This window comes from Coenobita brevimanus, chromosome 111 (genome assembly GCF_032717465.1).
Source record: "Coenobita brevimanus isolate Jiangsu-jjx chromosome 111, ASM3271746v2, whole genome shotgun sequence".
In the NCBI taxonomy this organism is placed as follows: Eukaryota; Metazoa; Arthropoda; class Malacostraca; order Decapoda; family Coenobitidae; genus Coenobita; species Coenobita brevimanus.
Genome location: NC_137064.1, coordinates 1,733,791 through 1,756,238, shown reverse-complemented (window position 1 = coordinate 1,756,238; position 22,448 = coordinate 1,733,791). Strand labels below are relative to the sequence as shown.

General features: G+C 42.4%; 1 protein-coding gene across 1 annotated transcript; it reads right to left on the bottom strand.

Annotated features, from left to right (window-relative positions):
• Positions 1–1,385: 1,385 nt before the first annotated feature.
• On the bottom strand, positions 1,386–21,876 carry LOC145417746 (ionotropic receptor 93a-like). The gene is made up of 13 exons (XM_080286354.1): positions 21,768–21,876; positions 17,766–17,890; positions 17,621–17,674; positions 15,830–15,979; positions 13,041–13,270; positions 8,338–8,466; positions 7,091–7,250; positions 6,507–6,728; positions 5,818–6,098; positions 4,625–4,759; positions 4,054–4,240; positions 2,872–2,973; positions 1,386–1,538 (listed from the first exon to the last, which is right to left on the bottom strand). The coding sequence occupies exons 1-13, from the start codon at positions 21,874–21,876 to the stop codon at positions 1,386–1,388; spliced, it is 2,037 nt and encodes a 678-aa protein (XP_080142480.1).
• Between the last annotated feature and the right edge of the window lie 572 nt (positions 21,877–22,448).

Here is a 22,448-nt window from a genome sequence, read left to right as displayed (position 1 = left end):
CTGAAGAACATTTGTACTCGGCCACATCCCCTTCACTAAAACACCGAGAAACAAACACGAATTAACCTCGGATATAAGGCTGTAGTCTGGGTAGCATATTAGACATCGTGGCACCTCCTCCTTAGCGTTTTATTCTACACCATACTTTCTCTTCTATGCTTTTTACACGTCTTACTACCAGCATAAAAAAAGTGGACATCAAGGCGTAAAATGTATAATTCACTAACAGGAAGATGCTACGAATCCTAAAATGCCACCCGGAATACGGTTCATACTCGCATCTTACCTGCTTTATCAAAAAAAAAAAAAAAGTGTTTCTAAATTAATACTGCAAAATACTTCTCGTTTCTTAACTCCTTCAGGACGTAAGGAATCTTAACTTTTAATGCAGTCAGTCAGACTTTTTTTTTTTTTTTCAATTTAGGAGTCACATTCCGTCCTCCAGGTGTTAAAAACAAAACAAGATAAAGTCTCCAGTAACCCTTTCAAGACGTGGGAAATCTTAATCCTGGGCTATCTTAACTGCATCTCTGGTTACCGCCAACTTAAGAGCAGATAGAATATATGAGCGTACACTCGTGAGCCACTGTTTTGGTCACCCTCCACCCTCATTATTACCTGCATGGAAGACGCAGCCAAGGTTTAACACAATACAAAGACTTATATCCCAGTGTTAAGGTAGTCTTCGTAGCTTTACTGCACTATATGAGTACCAGAATTATCACAACCCGCTGACTAAATGGTCTGACGAAAATCTCAATTACCCACCACCTTAACAGTGTTCGTTATCTCTCTTTTCAGTGTGATGTTCTGGATATGACTTTCTTCAGTCAGTGGTAGCTTTTTTTTTTCTCTCTTTTTTTTTTTTTTTTTTACGTGACAAAGATCCCTAACTCCTTCAGCTCAGCTGGTGGCCAGGTGTAGTCAGATCGGAGGGATGAGTTAACTGGCAACCATGGAGACTCATTCCCCTTTTCAGATCAGTTGACGACTAAGTGTAATCAGATCGTTGGGATGAGTTAGCTGACTCGTTACCGGGGAGACTCATTTTTGCATCATAACCAAAACTTAATTTCATGACTATATTGTAAGAGTAGCCCGATCCCGTCAGATGAATGCAAACTTACTATAGACGGTAACTAAACACTGTGGCCGACGAGTGCACGTATACTTCCCTCCCTCTTAGTTAAAAAATCTAAACAAGTGTGGAAATATCACCCTTTACAGAGAATCAGCAAAGAAATATATGAGGAGTTAGGCACACAGCCTCACAAAGCTTAGGAACTTCACTTGGGGCCAGAAATTCGGACCTGTAATGATGACAGCCGACGTATGAGTGTTGAAATACTCCGGACGACCGATGTTTAAGTGTTGCTATACTCCGGTTATATTTGCCTGCCCCTGACACAGCAGACCAGCAACACCTCCATGACAAAGGAGAGACAAGCAGCGGCCAGACCCAACAGGAGCACCATCAGTGGGCCCTGCATGTGGGCCAGGGTAAGAGTTACGGTCGGCGGTCCCTCCTCCGATTTGGTCTCCTGGGGAAGCAGGCAGAGTGGAATTTAGCGTAGTATTCTCTCTGGAGATTTCGTAAGACAACTTCCTTACTAATTTATTCTGCGCAATATTCTTTCATACATTTCTGTAGGTTATTGATGCAGAGTGTGTCGATATTAAAACGATATATAATAACATACACGAGAATACTATGGTTTAATATGCAATATAAATCGCTGAGAAAGTGCTACAAAGCCTCCTATGCAGTGGCGTAGCCACGGGGTGACCTGGGGGGCCAGCCCCCCCCCCAGATCAGATACTTGGCCCACCACTGGCCTCTCTATTTTAAATTTTGGGCTATTTAATTTATGGACAATGTGTAGCACTGGCCCCCCAAAAAAACAGTGCTTGACCCCACCTCGGCTCCCCTATCCGTCACAAGCTGGCTGTGACATTGCTCCTATGCCACTAATAACACGGCCTTTAATCCCTTCGGACGGAATACGTCTTTTCCTTATTATTCTTGCTATCTCCAGACGAATTTATAACGTTCTGGAACGTTATATGTTAGTAAAGGGATTCAGTAAGAGTATATCTAACACCTCCATTGAAAGTTCCCCTAAAGCTGAATAAAATTGCTTACAGGAAGCAATAATGAAATACAACGCAAGTCATCACAGTATGATGGTTATCCATTTATTGCTAAAAACAAGTCTCCAGAGCAGGGGATTACCATTATCAGAAATATTTAGCTTGGTCCCATATTCTTCCCTTGATATCCATTACATTTTCGTTCTTAAGTGCTGGGTAGCAGTATGAATGAAGATAACAGTCCAGGCAAGCAATCTTATACACAGCTTAGTCTTTCAGCACCTGGACCTTGTTTTTAGTTTGATTCTTCCCGCCTCCTGACGATTTTATTCACCTTCAGGAAAAAACTTTACGAAGTATTGGGACTACATACGGATTTCATTAACCCACTCAAAACCAATGGGCATTCAGCACTACAAAAAACTGTCTGGCAGTAGCAAATATATAATCCAAAAGACATCCTCCATCCTAAGGGGTTAAGTTGAATAAGCTCAAGGAAGTTTGTGACTTATGGTACACTAAGAGATAAAAGTTCACCTAGAATTCCACTGCATCTACCTCGCACTTAGTTCATGTCTGTCACTTTCCTCCCTGACGTACCACATCAACGCTAATCACCTACGGGCAGAGAAACACACCAAGCCTCTCTCAGCTTAGTAATGTTTGCCTGCAGAAGATAATGAGAAGCAGAAGAGGAAGGGAAATATTAGCCATATTTTTTTTCCCCCAAGATTATACCTTCTCATCCTCATCCACATCGATCTCGTCCTCGGTCTCCACTTCAATCTCGACCTTGGTCTGCCCCTTCTGCTGATGCCTCCTCCGCCCCTCCTTCCGGGCCTTCCTCATCACGCCCTGGCTCCATTTCTCATACAGTCCCGCCTGAAAGTCAAAGGTCCATATTGTCGTAAGGTTCGTAACACCTTTTCCTTAGCTACTTATCCTCCATCAGTTAATATACTCTCGTGTATTATTTATGCACTCTGAGGCCCGTATTCTCGTCGGATAAGGAAGCTCCCTAACACCTTACCCTGAGCGATTTATTTTGCTTTATTACACCTTACCATCCTCTTGTACGTTAAGTCATTCTAACATCGCCACGCTCTACGTAACGTGCAAAATTATATTAACCAGCCGTATTCCAAATAAATCGGGAAGGAAAAGATCCCAGGGAGCCTCCTTTGCCGATGGGAAAATGGGCGTAAGTCGATATAAGAAGGATGTGAATAGCAAACAAGAGAATAAGAGTGAAATAAAACTGACGAAAATGCACCCACAAATAGTTAAAACTTTCAATAATACTGGCTTCTCTCTCTCTCTCTCTCAGCTGGTGGCATTTTCTCTCTCTTTACTGGTGGTACTTTAGGCCTTTTTATTCAGCTACGGACAGACCACCTTGGGCTGAAGAGGCTGACGAATACCCTATAATCTCTCCAGTTCGTAAAGTTTCCCCTAAGCTGAATATCCTCTGAAGACAGAAGGAAAATTAAAACATGCAAAGTACGTCATCGCAGTGAAGTCGGCCTAAAATTGCCATCTCTCAGTTTTGAATGCTGGGTTGTAATAACAGATTAACGGAGGAAGAATGAGGCTAGTCACGAAGAAGTGCTAACTGAAGGATTTATGACTGCAGCGTTGTCCTGTTCTACCACTGAGCAACGTGAAGTACGCAGAATGAGGGTAAAAATCTGGGCCAAGTTAGACTAAAACGAATATAGTTAACCTCTTTATTACTACAACTCCTCAGGTTGAATCACAACGTAGCTGCGGTCGAGGTGGGTCTCATATGGTGCCTGGTGATCATGAATCCACCAGACACTATTTCTGATTATGATAATGATGATGATGATAATGATGATGATGATAAATCCACTAGGCGCCATTGCTGATGATGCTGATGATGATGTTAATGACGCTGCTGCTGCTGATGAGCTAATAATTCTTCCAAACTCGATAACTAACCTCGAGGACGGCCCTAACGCATTTGTTGAGGTGGTTCTTGTAGGGCGCCTGGTGCGGGATGGGCCATGCTGAGAGGCCTGGGAACACATTCTCCCGGCCCAGGTATAGTTTCGTGCTGCCGTCCGCCTCCGTGAACTGATCGGCTATCACCAGCCTAAGGAGTCGTCGCACCTGGATGTGGGCCTGTCTGTACCGAAAGCAGTGACAGATGCATCAGTCTACAGCATAAACAGTCATGGCAATCAGCAGAATAAACAGTCTCGCAGCTAAGTACTAAGTCACTACAATGTTCATTTCATGACAAAGCATGCATGCATAAGTGTGAATGTGTATGTATGTATGTAAGCATGTATATATGTGAGTATCTTGGGTGAATGTGTGTTTTTTTATGTGTCTGACTCTGGGCAAAGGTTTCACAGCCTGTTCTCAATCTGTCTCCTACAGGATTGGGGTATTGGTATTTGAGGGAGTATTTGTAGGTGTCAGCGGGTCCTCTGGTAAATCAGTAAAGTCTTCTCTATGAAATCCACATCCTTAAACTGTTCCCTGCTGTATGTATATGTATACTCACTTGTTACTAACTTGAGCGAGGCCTTCCACAGCCGTCTTAACAAAATCCATCTTGTGCGCCAGAGCCTTGAACACCACTGAATCCGACTTACTGTAGAACTCCTTGAACTGCTTTCCGTATTGCGGCATCGTCACCCTGGCCACAGAACAGACACACATTCACATTACATAGGCGTCGATGCTGGACATGGAATCCTTCACGCGGTGGCAATGCTCGGTTTTACAAGTGACCCTCATCTCCCTCCCTACCCCCCAAATGGAGCATAGTGAACTGCAAAAGGCATATTTCAACCTGCACTCAACAAAGTTCACGTTCATATGAATTTGGGACGACCTCAATAGCACCATAATCGTCCATAACAAAGGGCTGTACTCTCGTTCAGTTAAGAACTTTCATGACACCTCTTCCAATGAAACTTAGTTTGCCTATTACACTTTATCACCTTCAGTTCAATGATGTACTTCACAGTTTATTCTTGGCTTTAGACTTTTTTTTTTTTGAAGACTTTTCACACTGGTGGTATTAGGTACGGCCATCGTCAACCCCTTCCGTACTCGGGTACACTCATAAGCTCAATGAAGTCGTCTAGAGAAAATATGAATTAATTTAGAAACAAGCTCTAACACAGAGTCAAAATTCTCATTTATGTTACTGATGCAGTCTATATCAATATTAGAAAGATATAAACGGCATCCAAGAGGATATCAAGGTGTAACAGGCAAAATAAATCCCTAAGAAAGAAACATCGTACAGGCGGTCTCTTATGTCCTTCACATCAAATTACCACCCAATAAACACTTCCATAAACTGGCGATGGCAACCAGCATTTTATAGACCAAATCTTACTTCTATCTCACCTCTATCTTGCTTCACCACGCCTCACCTCTCCAACATACCTCTATTTCATCCCTTCAACACAGCTCACCTCTCCATCATGTTTCTTCACCAGACCTCACCTCCTTATCAAACTTGTCTCACCTCTCCAACAAACCTGTCCTAACACATCTCATCGTCAGAAGACCTTTACAGTATCTCACCTCTCCACACTTCACCTTTCTCTCACCTCTCTACCACCCCTCACCTCTGTATTACACTTCTCTCTCACACCTCCACCACAACCGTTATCTCTCCACCACACCTCACCTTTCTATCTCACCTCTCCACCACACCACACATCTCCATGACTATCTCACCTGTTCACGACGCCCACCAGCTGCTCCAGGGTCTCGGGTCGGGACGGGGACTTGGGTATAGTGAGGGCGGCAGTAAGGTTACCCCTGTAGGCGGACCCCAACACCATGGCGTACACCAGCCACGCCCCCACCAGCACCCGCAGCCACCACCCGCTCAGCCACCCACGCCCGTATCCCCTGCTTAGGTTCTGGCCCAGTAGCGTCTTCACTAACTCCACCACCATCATACCCATGTGCTTATCGCCAGCATCACCAGCACCACGCACCCACACTCGCTGCAGCTGAGGAGGGACGGAGGGCATTGAAGGAAAACACTAAAATTTGAAATGCACGACGAAATGAGCACCGGGAAGCAAAATGAAGACTAATGAGTTGAACACGGAGTATATGATGAACACTGATTAATGAATGAACACTGGGTATTAAACGGAACACCGTGTATTATAACAAACACAACTGGGTATTAAATGAAACACTGGTATAAAAATAAACACTGGCTCTGAGAGGAGAGTGAGAAATAGAATGAACTCTGAGCGGTATTTGAGAGAGAGAGAGAGAGAGAAAGAGAGAGAGAGAGAGAGAGAGAGAAGCAGCAGTAGTAGTAGTTGGTGGAGGAGGAGGAGGAGCAGGAGGAGGAGAAACTAAACTAACACCAAAAAATACAATCCGCTCACCAAATTCCAAGCAACAGGCACCAGCAGAAGAGCCGCCAGCACGCAGCCCCAGACCTGGTGAGAGAGGGGGTAGTAGAGGCTGAGGTACTGAGGCATGATCACGGGCTTGAGGAGGCAGAAGGCGGGGGAGGCGTACTCGTAGGGGTAAGAGAACTCGTACTCGTTCAGGCGGTCAGGCAGCACGGCGTGGATGATGGGCGCCATGTAGCTGATGCGCTGCTGGACCAGTTCTGTGACCTGGGTGCGATGGGTGGTATTATTATTATTACTATTATTATTATTATTATCATTATCATCATCATCATCAGAACCCTATTACAAGAAGAATTAGGAATATATATAAAAACAAATAACCATCTGAAGGCAGTTTAGAAATAAATATATATACTACGACGGCAGAGCTGATCACGAGCGTCGGAAATTTAATAAACACACGCCCATGGGGCACTCAAAAATCCACTGAACAAAGAAACAATCCACATACTGCTCAGGGAAGCGACAGAAACGTTGCCAACTTTTTAACCTTATTTCGGTGCATAGAGCAAAGGTTCACATTTTCTGACACTTTATTATTTTCTTAAGAGTTAAACTGAGTGTACCTGAGGCCAGTCGGTGGTGGGGAGGACCCTAATGGTGAAATTGAGGGCCTGAGCCACGGCCGCCAAGAGCAGGTAGTCGGTGCCGTCATAGCCGCTCACCCTCTCAATCCAGTATGGTGGGAAGGGCTGTGCCGTCACGTTCACCTCACCGCCGTAGAAGCTGACAACACCACCACCGTCACAAGAGGAGTAAGGATGAGAGAGCAGAATTACACACAAATGGAAATGCTGTTTACTAAGAGGATACAGTACAAAAGAAGTTAAGCTCGAGATCGTTTAAAAATATGACTTTGATGTTACGCTGTGGGCCAAGATGATAAGGCAAAGTGATGAGTTCCCAGGGTTAGGAGACTGAACATCATCAAAATCACTATTATCAACTACTGTTTCCCATTTTACACATCAGGTTGGGGAGACAGAGAGTAGAGGCCTTAAATTCCCCTCAAAACAAGAAGCAGATATGAAGGAAGTCAAAGTTCCATCATCCCTCTGACTCAAACGTCGTCATAGGAGTAACGTGGATGTCTGTATAGTACTAGAAGCGAAGGGTAGTTGGGTGACCACACCCTTACACCAGTACAGTACAAGGATGGGGGCTGATCCTCCCCGACACTATCCATTTTAGAAGCTTTTTACGACACGCAGGGATTACATGTTTTATTAGTTCTCCTCTTTCCCAGAGATAATATTCCTTAAATTCCTTTTTGCTTAGAAATACAAGCTTGTGATACTGGGAGATTTTTGTAACAATTTTCTCTCTAAAGTTTTACATTTACTGCACAATGTCTAATATCCATACACTTAAAACTCAAATAGCAAACAAGGCAAGACCCTCACTTTTTGACGAATAGTTGTGGAAAATTTTTGATTATACAGATCTAATCAGCCCGCATCCCAGCGATATCGGTCAGACCTGTCAACACCAAAGGCCACTCTTGTTTTATCTGCATTACGTGCTGCAGAATTAAGCAACTAAAAATTTTTGGGCATGCCTTCTTGATTTGAGTTTTAAGTATAAGACCGTAAACATCAATTACATATTGTCTCCTCGACCCACCTCTACTTCCTCCCCCAATTCCTTCTCGACCCACCTGTATTTCCTCCCCTATTCCTTCTCAACCCCCCTCTGTTTCTTCCGTTCTTCCTTCCCGACCCATCTCTATTTCCTCCTATTCCTTTCCAACCAATCCCCATTTCCTCCTCTTATTCCCTCTCAGTCCACCTTTACCTCCTCCCAATATGCTTACTTTGAGAACTTATCCAGCAGTAGTGTGGTGTAGGGTGGAGTTAGGTCGACGCCTGTAGGAGACCAGGAGGCTAACCGCACCAACTCCGGGCCATTTGCGCCGTACGGCAGGTAAGTGTACACACCTCCACTGCACACGTGTACAGATCAAGGCCAGTACGCACAGGGGGAAAACAGACTATGCATTATACAGATACGGAAAAAATGTAAAGTAGCATAAAGATCAGGATGACATCAAGAAGGCAGTAAAAAGATAAAGAAGAAGTAAAGACACAGTAAGAAGGCGGTACAATTACAGAAAGTACCACAATAATAAACGAAACAGTACAGAGGATAGTGACACCATACTGAAAGATATAAAGTCGTTAGAACAAAAACAAATAAGGTCGCAAGAAAAGACACTGATGTTAAACAAGGCAAAGGTATAAGTATATAAAGTAACAATGATATGGAAAAGTAAATAAGGCAGCACAGAAATAAGAAAAAGTAAATAAGAAAATGTAATAAAAATAAGCGAAAGAATAAAGTCACAAAAAGACAGGGAGAGTACAAAACAGGCATAAATTTAGTGGAGAATTGCCTAGATCGGAAAAGTACGAGGGAACATAAATACAGGAGACAATGTACAGAAAGTAGCGACACTGGAGAAAAAATGTATAAAGAGTAACACACATAAGGGAAAGGTGTAGAAACATAAGGAAAGTAAGGCTATCATCATCATTATCGTATCATCATCGCTATCACATCATTATACTGACAATAATAATAATAGTAATCATCACCATCATCATTATCATAAAATAACCCAATTTTATACACACACACACACACACACACACACACACACACACACACACACACACACACACACACACACACACACACACACACACACAAGTAAAATCCAGGAACAGCAAAAAAATGCAAACACGCTACCAGAAATACTACCCGAGTGCTGGGCAAATGCAGTGCACACCCCCACTCACTTTCAGTCTCGGTTCATGGATTAAAATACAGGCAAAATCTTAACCTCTTAAATCTGGTGACTTATATTTAATGCTGTTTTTCAACCAACTCACTGTTATAAAAAATTAAGGAACAACCTCCACTTGTTGTTGCTGTTGTTGTCAAGTAACCCCAGTCTGCCAGGCCAAACAGACCTATCAACCGCAAGGAAGAAATCGTCCCTGTAGAACCGTCCCATGCATGGAACTGATGTTCCGTTGCAGGAGACAGCACCTACCCACAGTGAGGCCCAGGGAAGCATGTGATTTGATTCCTTAATGGACGCCGCAATTGCGTCTGTCAACCCAGTTAACATGGGCACCATAGTAGGTTCCACATCACCGCATAATTTGGTTATACGGTTACCACCCAGCGTTGTCAATGGTTTCCTGGGTTACAGGTAATAATGGTTACTGACGACTGCATCCAATTCAAGTCTCTTTAATCTAAATAAACTAATCTGGAGGTGGAAAAATAAACTAAAAATAAACAGTGACCTGAATGATGGGTGGTTAATTATATCGACTCAAAAGGTGCCTCGTAAGCTGAACAAAATCGTCCGGCAGATGGGAGAATAGAGTTAAATAAAGCTCGTGGATTTAAAGAATGACGAACAGGTGGTAATGTAAATGTTTAGAGAGGCGGTTGTAGTTTACGAGGAAGTTAATAATCTCTCTCTCTCTCTCTCTCTCTCTCTCTCTCTCTCTCTCTCTCTCTCTCTCTCTCTCTCTCTCATCTCTATGCATCCTCCTCGATTTCCACAGACAGACAGACAGACACTCTCTTTTATATATACAAGGTAACTGCTGAGTGAGTGTGTTAGTACTGCCCCTAACACTGCTCCTAATACCGTCCCCAATGCCCTACTTCCAGCCATGTCTACTCTGTTAATCATGTCCCCAATAACACTCAGTCACATTTTGTCTAGTGATGATTCCAGGTAATGGCACTAGATATTATTCAAGTGAGAGTGAGTTATGGGAGCCTGAGAGAGAGAGAGAGAGAGAGAGAGAGAGAGAGAGAGAAGAAAAAAAGCTTCCTTGAACACTACCCATGACCTACGAAAAAATATTACGCCAGTTTGCATTGGGAAGCAGCCCATTCCTCAGTGTAAGAAAAAAAAAAAGAAAAAAGAAAAGAAAAAAGGATACGGCAAGGAGACAGACTGATGTTTTTTTAACCTCGAAATTTTGCTTGAACTTTTTGAGGTGTTCCAAAAAGGCATAATACTTGTTGAATGTTATATCCCTTGTGTGTGTGTGTGTGTGTGTGTGTGTGTGTGTGTGTGTGTGTGTGTGTGTGTGTGTGTGTTTTGGGAAGGCAAGTCGAGAATGAACATCAAATAACCAAATGGATTCACAGTACTACCTTGAATATTCTCTCTCTCTCTCTCTCTCTCTCTCTCTCTCTCTCTCTCTCTCTCTCTCATACACACACACACAAAAGGATCTGGCACTAATCCCTTCAATACGATGACGCATTTCTTTAAGGCCACCAGACGATTTTATTCAGCTCAATCATAAACCGTCATGGCACGGGCGGAGGTATGCGTTCTCTGAGTGCTTTCTAGTTTATGGAAGAGATCACGAGAGTCACAAAGCTCAGAGAATGTAAAGTGACTATTGATCGCGATTTTACCTAAGAAGAGGCATGGGTTACGTGTCTGAATATTCTCTCCTACCAAGCAGTAATGAAAGACACGGAATTATGATTGTTGTGTTCTTGTCTGTGTTTTATCCTCTCTCTCTCTCTGTGTTTTCGTGTCCTTCCCTTCCCTTCCCATCCCCCGTTCACCCTCCCTCCCCCATTAGCTTTCCCCTCTCTTCTTCCACTTATTCTTTCATCCTCTCCCCCACTCCGCATTATCATTCTCGACTTGCACTTAACTCTCCTCCTCCTTCTGCCCCTTCCCCCACCCTCACGCTCTCCTCTCCTTCCCCCACTATCATTCTCCCCTCTCCTTTCCCACTCCTCCTTCCCCTCCGTCTCTAGTTTTCCCTTCTCATCCCTAACTGTCTCTCCCTCTCCCTCCTTACTATGACTCCCTGACTCCTCTTTCCCACTTCCCTCTCCCCCTTTTCTCTCCTCACTCTTCCCTCCCCGACAGTATCTCACTTTTCCTTACTATGACTCCCTTTCCCCACTTCCCCGCCTCACTCTCCCCTCCCCCTCTTCCCTCCTCACTCCCTCCGTCCCCTCTCACTCTTCCCTCCCTTTCTCCACTACCTCACACTCACCCATCGACTACTCTTCTCATTACGCCGGACAATGTACACAATAACAGTTTGGAGACGTGAAGATCTATACTGTGGAGCCGTAAGTGCCTGGTTCCTTAGTTACAAAGGCTTCTCGAGCTAAAACTGCGAGTGTGAGTGGCTGTTTATGGCTGTATGTTTACTTATACAGCTAACTCCATATTTATAAACATTCCTGATCCTGATTTGTGTATGAGTGATTGTACTCATGTTTAGCTTCACTGATACAATATTTACAAACATTCTTGGGCTTGAGTTAGGAATGAGTGAATGTTTATAGCTTTAACTTAATTCATACAGCTAAGTTTATAATTATTTACACGCATTCTTGAGCCTGAGTTAAGAATGAGTGAATGGTTTAAGGTTTATCTTCATTCATACAGCTTACTCCATAATTACCTTCTTGAGCTTGAGTTAAGAATGAGAGTTAATGTTCATTGTTTTATCTTCATTCATACAGCTAACTCCATATTTATAAACATTCCTGAGCCACAGCTGTGTATAAGGGAGCTTATCTAAACTTTTCTCTTACACCTACGACTACTTCGATATTTATAAATATTCCTAAGCTTAGAGTGTTTATGAATGCCTGCTTATACTACTATCTTTACTCATATATCTCACCAAACCCTTCGCAACAAAACTAGGGTGATTTTTAATATAGAAAAAAAATAAAAAATAAAAAATGGGTGCTTCTGTCATCAATTTTTGACTTTACATATAATAGCTACCAAATATTTCGAAACCAAACCAAAGTAAAAAGAGAAAAAATAAATAAACAGGCAATTGAAAACGAATTCTGACACCATTTAACCGTCTTAGAGTCATTCTGGAAATTATTTAAGATCCTTGTTAAATACTGACCCGAGTGATGTCAGCTTGGGAGAGAGAGAGAGAGAGAGAGAGAGAGAGAGAGAGAAACATAAGGCCGTATTCTTAGAGACAGAATTCTTAACACCCCTCACTCGGCGATTTCTTTTGCATATTACACCTTGTTCTGCGTTTCTGTGTTATACGTTTCTTTTGAACATCGTCACAGATTGCATAAACAGCACACTGGAGGCTCTTAAGGTGAAATGTGGATAATAAATCTGTAAGGAAGTGGTGTTAAGTGTCCCATGCCAAAGAGCAGACGACTCAACACAAAATCACTGGACCCCACTTTACTTCGCATTCTTGTTTGCTGAGGTGAGGATACATAGAGAGAGAGAGAGAGAGAGAGAGAGGGGGGGGGGGAGGGGGAGGATAAGAAAGAAATAAGGAAACTTAGTAAGAAAGTAATACACGAGAGAAAGATGGTTAAAGAAATAACAGAGAGAGATTAACAAAAAAAAAAAAAAAAAGATGGAGGAACAGAGAGGATGAGAATGAAAGGAACGACAAAATAAACACCAGTAAATAAATAAAGTAAATGAATAAATAAATATGAAATAGGATAACCAACCTCTCCGGAGCCTCATCTTCCTGGTTGAGCGCTATGGCTGTCATCATGGCCAAGGACCAGTGGGCGGACATGAGGGCGGCCAGGGCGGTGGGCGGGAGCTGCGTCACTACCACCACCACCCTCACCCCGCCCCCGCCACGTCCCTCCGCCCACAGCTCGGCGAAGGCGGAGAGGAAAGATGGGCGGAGACTGACCACTATCACCGCCAGGCACCATGCAAACGCGCCCACCTGGGGAGGATGTGAGAGGGAGAGAGAACTGCGTCATTGGAGTGATGTGGTAGAGAGAGAGAGAGAGAGAGAGAGAGAGAGAGAGACGGTATGTGTGTGTGTGTGTGTGTGTGTGTGTGTGTGTGTTTCTGGCCAGAACTTAACGTTTTATTCATGACAAAGAAACTCTTCGCAGAGAAAGAGTTAATGGTGTGTGTGTGTGTGTGTGTGTGTGTGTGTGTGTGTGTGTGTGTGTGTGTGTGTGTGTGTGTGTGTGTGTGAATAAAACCATCAGTCGTCCCACATTAAATACCAAAGACCTACCAACCCTATGAACAGATTATAGAAAAGGTACAGTTCTTTGCCTATCACCTACACGTGAATCATTAAAGGAAACCCATTAAGTCTTCTAAGCCTCAATGTTGCCTAAGAACACGATCCACAGTTTACATCCAAGTTCTCAGTTATTATACCAGTGGGTGATTAGGGCCAATGATTTCCGTTCTATTATTATTTTTTTTTTCTTTTCTTGTTTTGCACTGCTTCTCATCCAGGAGAGTGTAGGTTAGGTTAGGTGTGTTTTCTTTGTGTTAGGTTAGTCTGTTAGCTGGGTCATGCGTTAGGTTAGGTTAGGTTTAGACGGTTAAAGTAAAAAAAAATCATCATCATCACCATCATCATCATCCGGACCTCCTTTCCCACACTAGGGCAGGGTGAGGAAAAATTAAAGCAAATTATGTGAAAGGGTGATCATCCAGACAAAATCAAACTTAGCATTTAGTGCAAAAATCTTATACTAAAGGGAAACTTGCATCAGGGACAAGGGGGAATTTTGGGAAAACAGAGCGTGTCTACGAGTCTGACCGGCGGGAGAATCGAATTAATTTCCCCAGTCGCGAGCTGAGCGTGTTAGCCCGTGAACTACCGACTCCTGCACTATCAATAATAATAATAATGATAATAATAATAATAATAATAATATCAGGCATAACCCAGATTACACTAGCAAAAGTCTACCAGTAACGTGAGAAAACTGTAGAGAAGGAAGATGTGAGGGAAGAAGTGGAAAGGGCAGCGGCCACCGGGGAACGTGAGGACCCGCAAACCTTCCATTATGTGAACAAATTTGGCAGGATGGTAAACATTGGGCTCCGTATTCCCATCGGTTAGGGAAGCTCCCTAGCGCCTCTTCCTTTGTGATTTATTGTTAGATATGACTGTTAATTATCCTTTTGCACGTTATCTATGCAGAGTATGGAGATAATGGAGTGATTATGTAATACAGAAATGGACAGTAAGGTGTATTAGCTAAAATAAGTCGCTTAGGAAAAGGTGTTAGGGAGCTTCACTAATGATAATACGGAACTGGGTCTGAATGGAGTCAGATCACAGAGAAGTATTCTAAGTGGCATACATTGGAGGCTTCGTAGCATGTCTCACTTAGCGATTTATTTTGCATGGTACAACTTAACACTCGAGTATCATACACATCATTTTACTATCGATACAGTGTGCATCTACAACACGCACGAAAATATTAAGGTGTAATGTGCAAAATTTATGGTAGGTGGGGACGCTCACCATCCACTCACTCGATGTAGTGCTGCTCTCGGGTGTCTGCCCTTTCCTCTCCATCCTTCTTTCCTTCCATTCTCTTCTGTCTTTCTTTCCTTCATTCTTTCCTTGTCCTTCTGCCTACGGGTGACTTTACACTCCCTCTTCTGTCTTTCTTTCCTTCATTCTTTGCACTTCCTTCAGCCTGTGGGTGACTCTGCACTGAGTGACAAGCCAAATGGTTTCCTGTGCACCAGGAAACCATTTAGTACGCTGGGTGGTAACCATATAACCAAATTTTGGCGCCTGGTGGTTTAGTGGGTAATTATTGCGTTCCAATCGGATTGAGCCGGTGAAGGTTTATATCCAAGGGATGGTTGGGCTTGATTGCTCATGTAATGCCACTCAGGGATGAGTGAGGCTGGTCACTCTCATCTTAAACGTCGGGACCAACTGCATAGCCCCGGACTCCTACGCTCCTCATGGGGCAATGTAGGATTGGATGATGGATGGATGGAATGTGCAAAATAAATCGCTAAGGAAAAGGTGCAGCGAAATGTCCGAAACAACTCAAAATAGAACCCACAGTTACAGAGATATGCCACTCAGACTCATCCGAACGTAGCTCTGATGACATAAGTTCGTTTCCATATTCAAAAATTAGAGTAACATGGGTTGCCTGTGTATGAAGAAGGGATATACGAGATTATTAACGGAGGCTTTCTGTTATAAGTCTTTCACTGCGTACGTGGCTCATCTTCTTAGCTCAATCGTAAAGCAATGCAGCTGATATCGAACTCCATTGCAACCCGGAATTAACTCTTCTACTACTTTCTCGCATAACAGGTCTACGTGTCATCCATCTTCATTTGCGGAGAGGTGGGGGAGCTGTTCATCATATCGCTTATTTCCTCGCGTCATGGAAGGTCTGCAGAGTCCTCATGTCATGGAAGGTCTGCAGAGTCCTCACGTCATGGAAGGTCCGCAGAGAGATGACGGCCATAACCTTCGACACAAGAGACTCACCCTCCTAATGCGTGGTATGGCGGATCTCAGACCCAGTGTCAGGTTCAGGTCCAGCCCCACCTCGAACACCGCCACACCGCCGTCAGCCATTTTGTCGTCTGTGGCCCATCTCGCCTTGTCCTCCGTCCCTCCATCTCCCTCGCCACTCACCTGTCGAAACCATACAACTGTACCGAGATTCACAAAATAACTAAATGATAACTTTTCCTTCTGTTCGTAGCCACTCCTCTCTGGGAATAAGGCGTCTGTTTGGATGACATGTTCCTTTGGTAATTGATATTTGTTTTTGCGGGAAGGATAAAGAGATATGGTAAGATTCTGCACTCTCCTCCCCATTTTCTTCCTGCAATAACACAGATATTAGCTATGACATGAACTAATTGCGACACTGTTCCCGTTCTGGTCCTTGGCTCGACACATGGAGGCATATTTAGATTTTTCAATCGTTTCCCTTTCATGCAGTATATGTTGAAATAAAAATATATATTATGAATTACTTCAAATGTTAAAGCAAGAGTACTGGGTTTAATCTCTCCAACCTCATGGCTCTGTCTTCAGTTGAATAAAATCGTCTGGCACCACCCAAAATTTCACAGACGCGACGTTCTCGAGGTAATAGGATCAGAGGAGAGTCGCTTTAAAAACCTCTCCATTTCTTAATTTGCCTGGTGATACCAGAACAACACAGAAAAGACATCCACGTGCTGAAGATGCTAATGTTCTTGGCCTCCATAAAGCTGGTCGTCAACATCCAACCACCAACGTTCATCATCTGGATATGTCTACAGATCTTTCCAAAAGCTTCTCTTGCAAGGGATTTTTTTTTTCCCCCCTTACAAAAGACAAACCACTCATTATTTTCTTGCACGCCCATTCCTTCATTACCACCCTCATATACACACTGATCAGTGGAGTGAGTAGGATTTAGAGACAGGACTAGAAAAACATAGGAGTAAGAGTAAAATTAATAGTGCCCAGTAAAATTAGTTAAAAGCCCACTCACAAGATTCAATTCCTTAAAATTCCCGACTCCACCTCACACAGTCATCCACAGTAAGCACTACAGCTGACTGAACACTTCCGTATCATTGTGGAGACGCCGCAGAATCACACCATCAATTGCCAGACGGAAACAATAGTGCAACCTTTGTCGTGTGTATCTTCATCAAGCTAATAATAATAATAATAATAATATACGATAACAATAATAAAAAATGAATCCAAATTACCTTTGTCCCCTCACGATCAAGTAACTTAAATATCAAAATTATTCCTTTGCCAACCAGCAATTTTCTTTTTTTTCTTTCTTGTTTCAGCACGTAAAACGAACTACAAAATATCAGACAAATCATTTATAAATACAAAACAGAGCTCCAACTACACAACGCATTTTTTTTCTCCAGCAATAAGGACAACAAAGAGCAAATAAAACTAATTGTCCTCCCATTACGCATTATTAGTCCCACACAAATCATCCCATATCCAGACGGCCGTGTAATTTACCTGTCCTTGTTTCTCACAGCAGATACATAAAGATGAAGGGAATTACTGACTCATACATGCCAAACAACGTAAACACATAGGGGAAAACTATCACACACACACACACACACACACACACACACACACACACACACACACCATTTAATCTATACTGGTGCCTTGAAGAGAATATCTGTGTGATGAGAGGTGTGAAAAAAAAATCCTCGGAGTGAATGATTTAAAACTACACTGGCATAATGGAGTGATGAGAACCTGTGAAGTGATGAGCACCTGCAAAGTGATGAGTACCTGTGAAGTGATGAGTACCTGTGAAGTGATGCGTACCTCTGAAGTGATGAGTACCTGTAAAGTGATGAGATACCTGTGAAGTGATGAGTACCAATGAGGTGATGAGTACCTGTGAAGTGATGAGTACCTGTGAAGTGACAAGTACCTGTGTGATGAGAGAGAGTGGGATGGGTCCGTCGGATAGAAGGGCCAGTACACAGCCCCGATCCGTCACTACACCCCTCACACCCGACCCGACACCCGGCCTCATCCACCCGACACCATCAGCACCTGGACACAAATATTACGATTAGACAGGTGGGTTTCACTCTCTCCCTCTTCATATATATACAGTTTCACTCAATACAACTTCAGTACATTTATTTTTTGTGTACATCGCCATGGTGATCAATGAACATGCAAAAACACAAAATCTTAAAAATTATGTTTGTATAGTTTGACCTAAAAATAAAAGTAAAACTTTAAAAGATCTATATCCAAGAAATGAAAAATCCATCTGAGTATTACTTCGCCCTGAACAATTGTACCGTTCAAAATGAAGTTTATAAAGAAATGAAAGCAAGGCATCAAATTGAAAAATGCTTGGATGAAAAAAGAAAGAAAGACAGAAGAAGACAGGAACTGAACAAATACTAAGCGTCTTCGTCACCACGTGCAAATCTATGGAAAACGCAAAGAGCAAACAAAGTAGGAATTCATAAATACAGTGGCCAGCAAAAAGTCAGAAATCCACACATCCATCAATCCTAATAAATAAAACGAGAGAGTGGGAATTACTGAGTGAAATGACCAGCTTTGTAAGTCACACACCCATGCAGTCATCATTCTTATTATATATATACAAGAAAGTAGAAATTCAGGAAGGCAGTGGCCAGCGAAATGAGTCATACATCTTCACACATTACCCCAACTCCGCCTTGACGACTAACACCTGTATTCTCGTCTGTTAAGGATGCACCCTAATTTCTTTTCCTTGGCGATTTATTTCCCATACTACGTCTTATTGCTATCCTGTATGTTGATGGAAGGCAAAAATAACACTCAAGAAATTATCAATGAGTTGTATGCAAAAATAAACAGGTAAAGAAAAGGTATTAGGGAGCTTCCTTACCTGGCGAGAATGTGGGCGTGAGGAACCATTGCGTGGACATATTTTCCAACGCTAACTCAAGAATTAATGTAGCATTACTGAGTTTTATAAAAGTTTCCTCTCTCTCTCTCTCTCTCTCTCTCTCTCTCTCTCTCTCTCTCACACACACACACACACACACATACACACACACGTTCTATAACACCTGCTTTCAATGTCACGCACACCTTCCTACGCTTCGTCGCCCCACCACAGCAATTACCTGGACTCCGGCATGTGGTAATAATCGTGCCACGCTATCATAACGACAAGCATTATTTAAGAAGCCAAAAGGAGTATGCGTGCCGGACAAATCAAACGGGAAGTCATCGTCACACGCTCATTGCAACTCATAAATTCCTCATGCAACAAAACTACAAAGAGTGCAAAACTGCACACTAAACTAAATTTCCTCTTATAACTACGCTACAGACAAAACTACATATAATATTACAGACAAAACTACAGAATATATTACAGAAAAAACTAATCACAACCTCCTATTACAACTACAGATAAAACTAGAGAACACTCAGAGAGCCACACCTCCGCCAATGCGACTGCCATTAAAAAGGATCTGGATCCGGATCCGTGGAAATATTGTGTGGAATACATAGGATCCGGATCCACCCCCAAATTTAATCAATTCTTCCTTGGCCCATACCCCACCATTCCACATAATATCACTGAAATTCATTAAGAACTTTTGGAGATATTGTTCGGGATACTCCTGACCCGGACCCGAATCCGCCCCAAAATTTAATCAACTCTTTCTCGTCTCATGGCCCACCCTTCCACAAAATTTCATAGGAATTCATTGAGACCTTTTGGAGATAACGTGTGGACAAACAAACAGACAAACATAGGTGAATACACAACCTCCTCTAACTTTGCTGGCGGAGGTAACTACAAATACTGAAAAAGAAAAAAAATCCTCCAATTCCCCCTATTCAATCAATACAACCCACAGCTCCTCACACACACTAACAAGGTGTCGTTTTTTCATGTATCCACTTCGTATCATTTGCATACTAGAGGGCAATGAAATGCAAGACGCAAAATAACTCGCTAAGGAGGAGGTGTTACGATACATTTTAAGTCAAAGAAAATGGGATCCAGGATACAAGACGCCTTAGCAATACCACACTTTGTATGTGAATAATCAGTGATACACCTTTAAGGTTTTACACAATTATAATTCTATAACACTTATACTGAATTAGCTTTCTCTGTGATGAATAAAATTGTCAGAAGCCAACCCGAATAAATTACCCATGTTCTGCCATCACAGTGAACGCGTTACTGAAGTTGCTTTTAACTTTCCTTAATTTTCAACTGTAAGGGGCTTCGTTCGTAAATATAATTGTCTGTAGTTAGTGAATGTGAAGTACTGTTATTGTTGGTTTTGCTGTGGTTTCAGGTTTATATGAACGTGTGCCTGATGGACTGTAGGCTCAAAGTTGCCCTTCTGCATTCCACGATCTTCCTTTTGAAGGCTAGGGAGAGCTGAAGGGCGCTGTGTGTGTGTGTGTGTGTGTGTGTGTGTGTGTGTGTGTGTGTGTGTGTGTGTGTGTGTGTGTGTGTGTGTGTGTGTGTGTGTGTGTGTGTGTGTGTGTGTGTGTGTGTGTGTGTGTGTGTAAAGATTTTCATAAAGGCAACGTACATCAGAAGAACAACAGACTTTCCGTAACATCGCCTGATTTTTCTTTAAAGAGAAGGACACACTTTTTATAACTGAGCATCAAACCCAACAGAAAAGCATGTATAGCAAAAGAAACAATACTCCTTCCCAACTCCCTCTGATGAATATTTACAAGTGGCGATACACGGCGAGAATCCACTCTCTCCCAATAGGTATCCGAGACATTTTGACTTTTCCTCTGTTGATTCGTCAAAGCCAGCATAGATAACTTATTTCCTTGTACTGATCTGAAACCGCGCCAATAAATGCAGTGCAACATGACACTGAAAGCGATTCCTACCAAATATTCTCAGTCCCCTATAACACACTACAACCTAATATTGATACTGATTCCTAATATTCCCGGACTCATATAACACATTTCCAGTTGGATAAAATCGTCTGGGGTTAGCTTAGACCGCTAGAGCTTTCCTTATCATGGGAGGGTTAATGATACCAGTCTTAATTCTCCCAGGCTCCTATGACCCACTCTCAGCTGAATAAAATCGCCTGACGTCAACAGGAATGGAGTACTAAAGTTGTCCTACCCATGAAAGTGTTAACATTCTCTCTCTCTCTCTCTCTCTCTCTCTCTCATAACGCAACTGCAGCCAAAACGACCCAACGACACGCATAAATAAATAAATAAATATATAAATAATGAAGACATACCTCGTTGCTACACAGTGTTTCAGTACTGGGCTGTGAGTTACGATTCTCAAGGAAATTACTACAGACTTTACGACTACACTCAGCCTGGGAAAGGGGGGAGAGATTCTAATACGTATTTACCGGCCGTAACTTGATTTTTTTTTTTCTTTTTTGCAAGAATAACTAGACATGGGTAAATTCTGCCTCTCATTTCGTTGTCCTTCCTGATAATAATAATAATAATAATAATAATAATAATAGTAACAATAATAATAATAGTAACAATAATAATAATAATAATAATAATAATAATAATAATAATAATAATAATAATAATAATGAATAAATAAATAAGAACACTTTTTACTCAAATCTGACCTAACATTTCCACCACTTCATCTTGAATACTCAGTTGTGGCAATAGATTAATGTTAGAATATGGTGCTTGTCACGAAGAAGTGCTATGGTAAGGATATAGCAAAGCCGCAGCATTGTCTTTCTCTACGACTTACCTATGTGAAAACAGCTGCTACAGGCCGAAATTCTGGGGCATGTTTAGATGAAAGAACTATAACTGATAATTATCCTCTCGTAATTAGATGTGTGTGTGTGTGTGTGTGTGTGTGTGTGTGTGTGTGTGTGTGTGTGTGCGTGTCTCGCCCTAATCAGTATGAACGATGACATGCCTGGGTGGAGGTGGAGGCTTGGAGAGGCGGAGGTGAGGCGGGCACACAGCAACACAGCATTGGCAACACTCAGCACCACCACCTTCACTGCTGCTGTACCTGCCTCCATGGTCCCTAATGACATACAGTACACATCACTACACACCTCTAATTACTACACACAGCACATTAGTACACACGTTTAATCAGTACACACATCAGTACACACATCTATTTGGTACACACATCACATCAGTACACACGTCTGATCAGTACACACACATCACATCAGTACACACGTCTGATCAGTACACACACATCACATCAGTACACACGTCTGATCAGTACACACACATCACATCAGTACACACCTTTAGTACACACATCACGTAAGTACACAATCAAAAACCTACATCACTTAAGGCCCCAGCACCTCTTATGGACGCACTTACGCAATATCAGTACAACGGTAGATCGAAACATTATATAAAATTCTCGTGGTTCTGAAGGCTCCCTAACGCCTATTTCTTGCCGATTGGTTTCTGCATATGGCATGTTAAATCTTCTTGTATGCAATGTAAGCAAACTATAGCCAGAAAACAGACGTACACTTAAAATACAAGAGAATATCAACTTTCTGAGGGACAAGAACTCAAGGAAGTATATTAAACGGGTGGCTGCCACACCTTTCTTTATATCTAC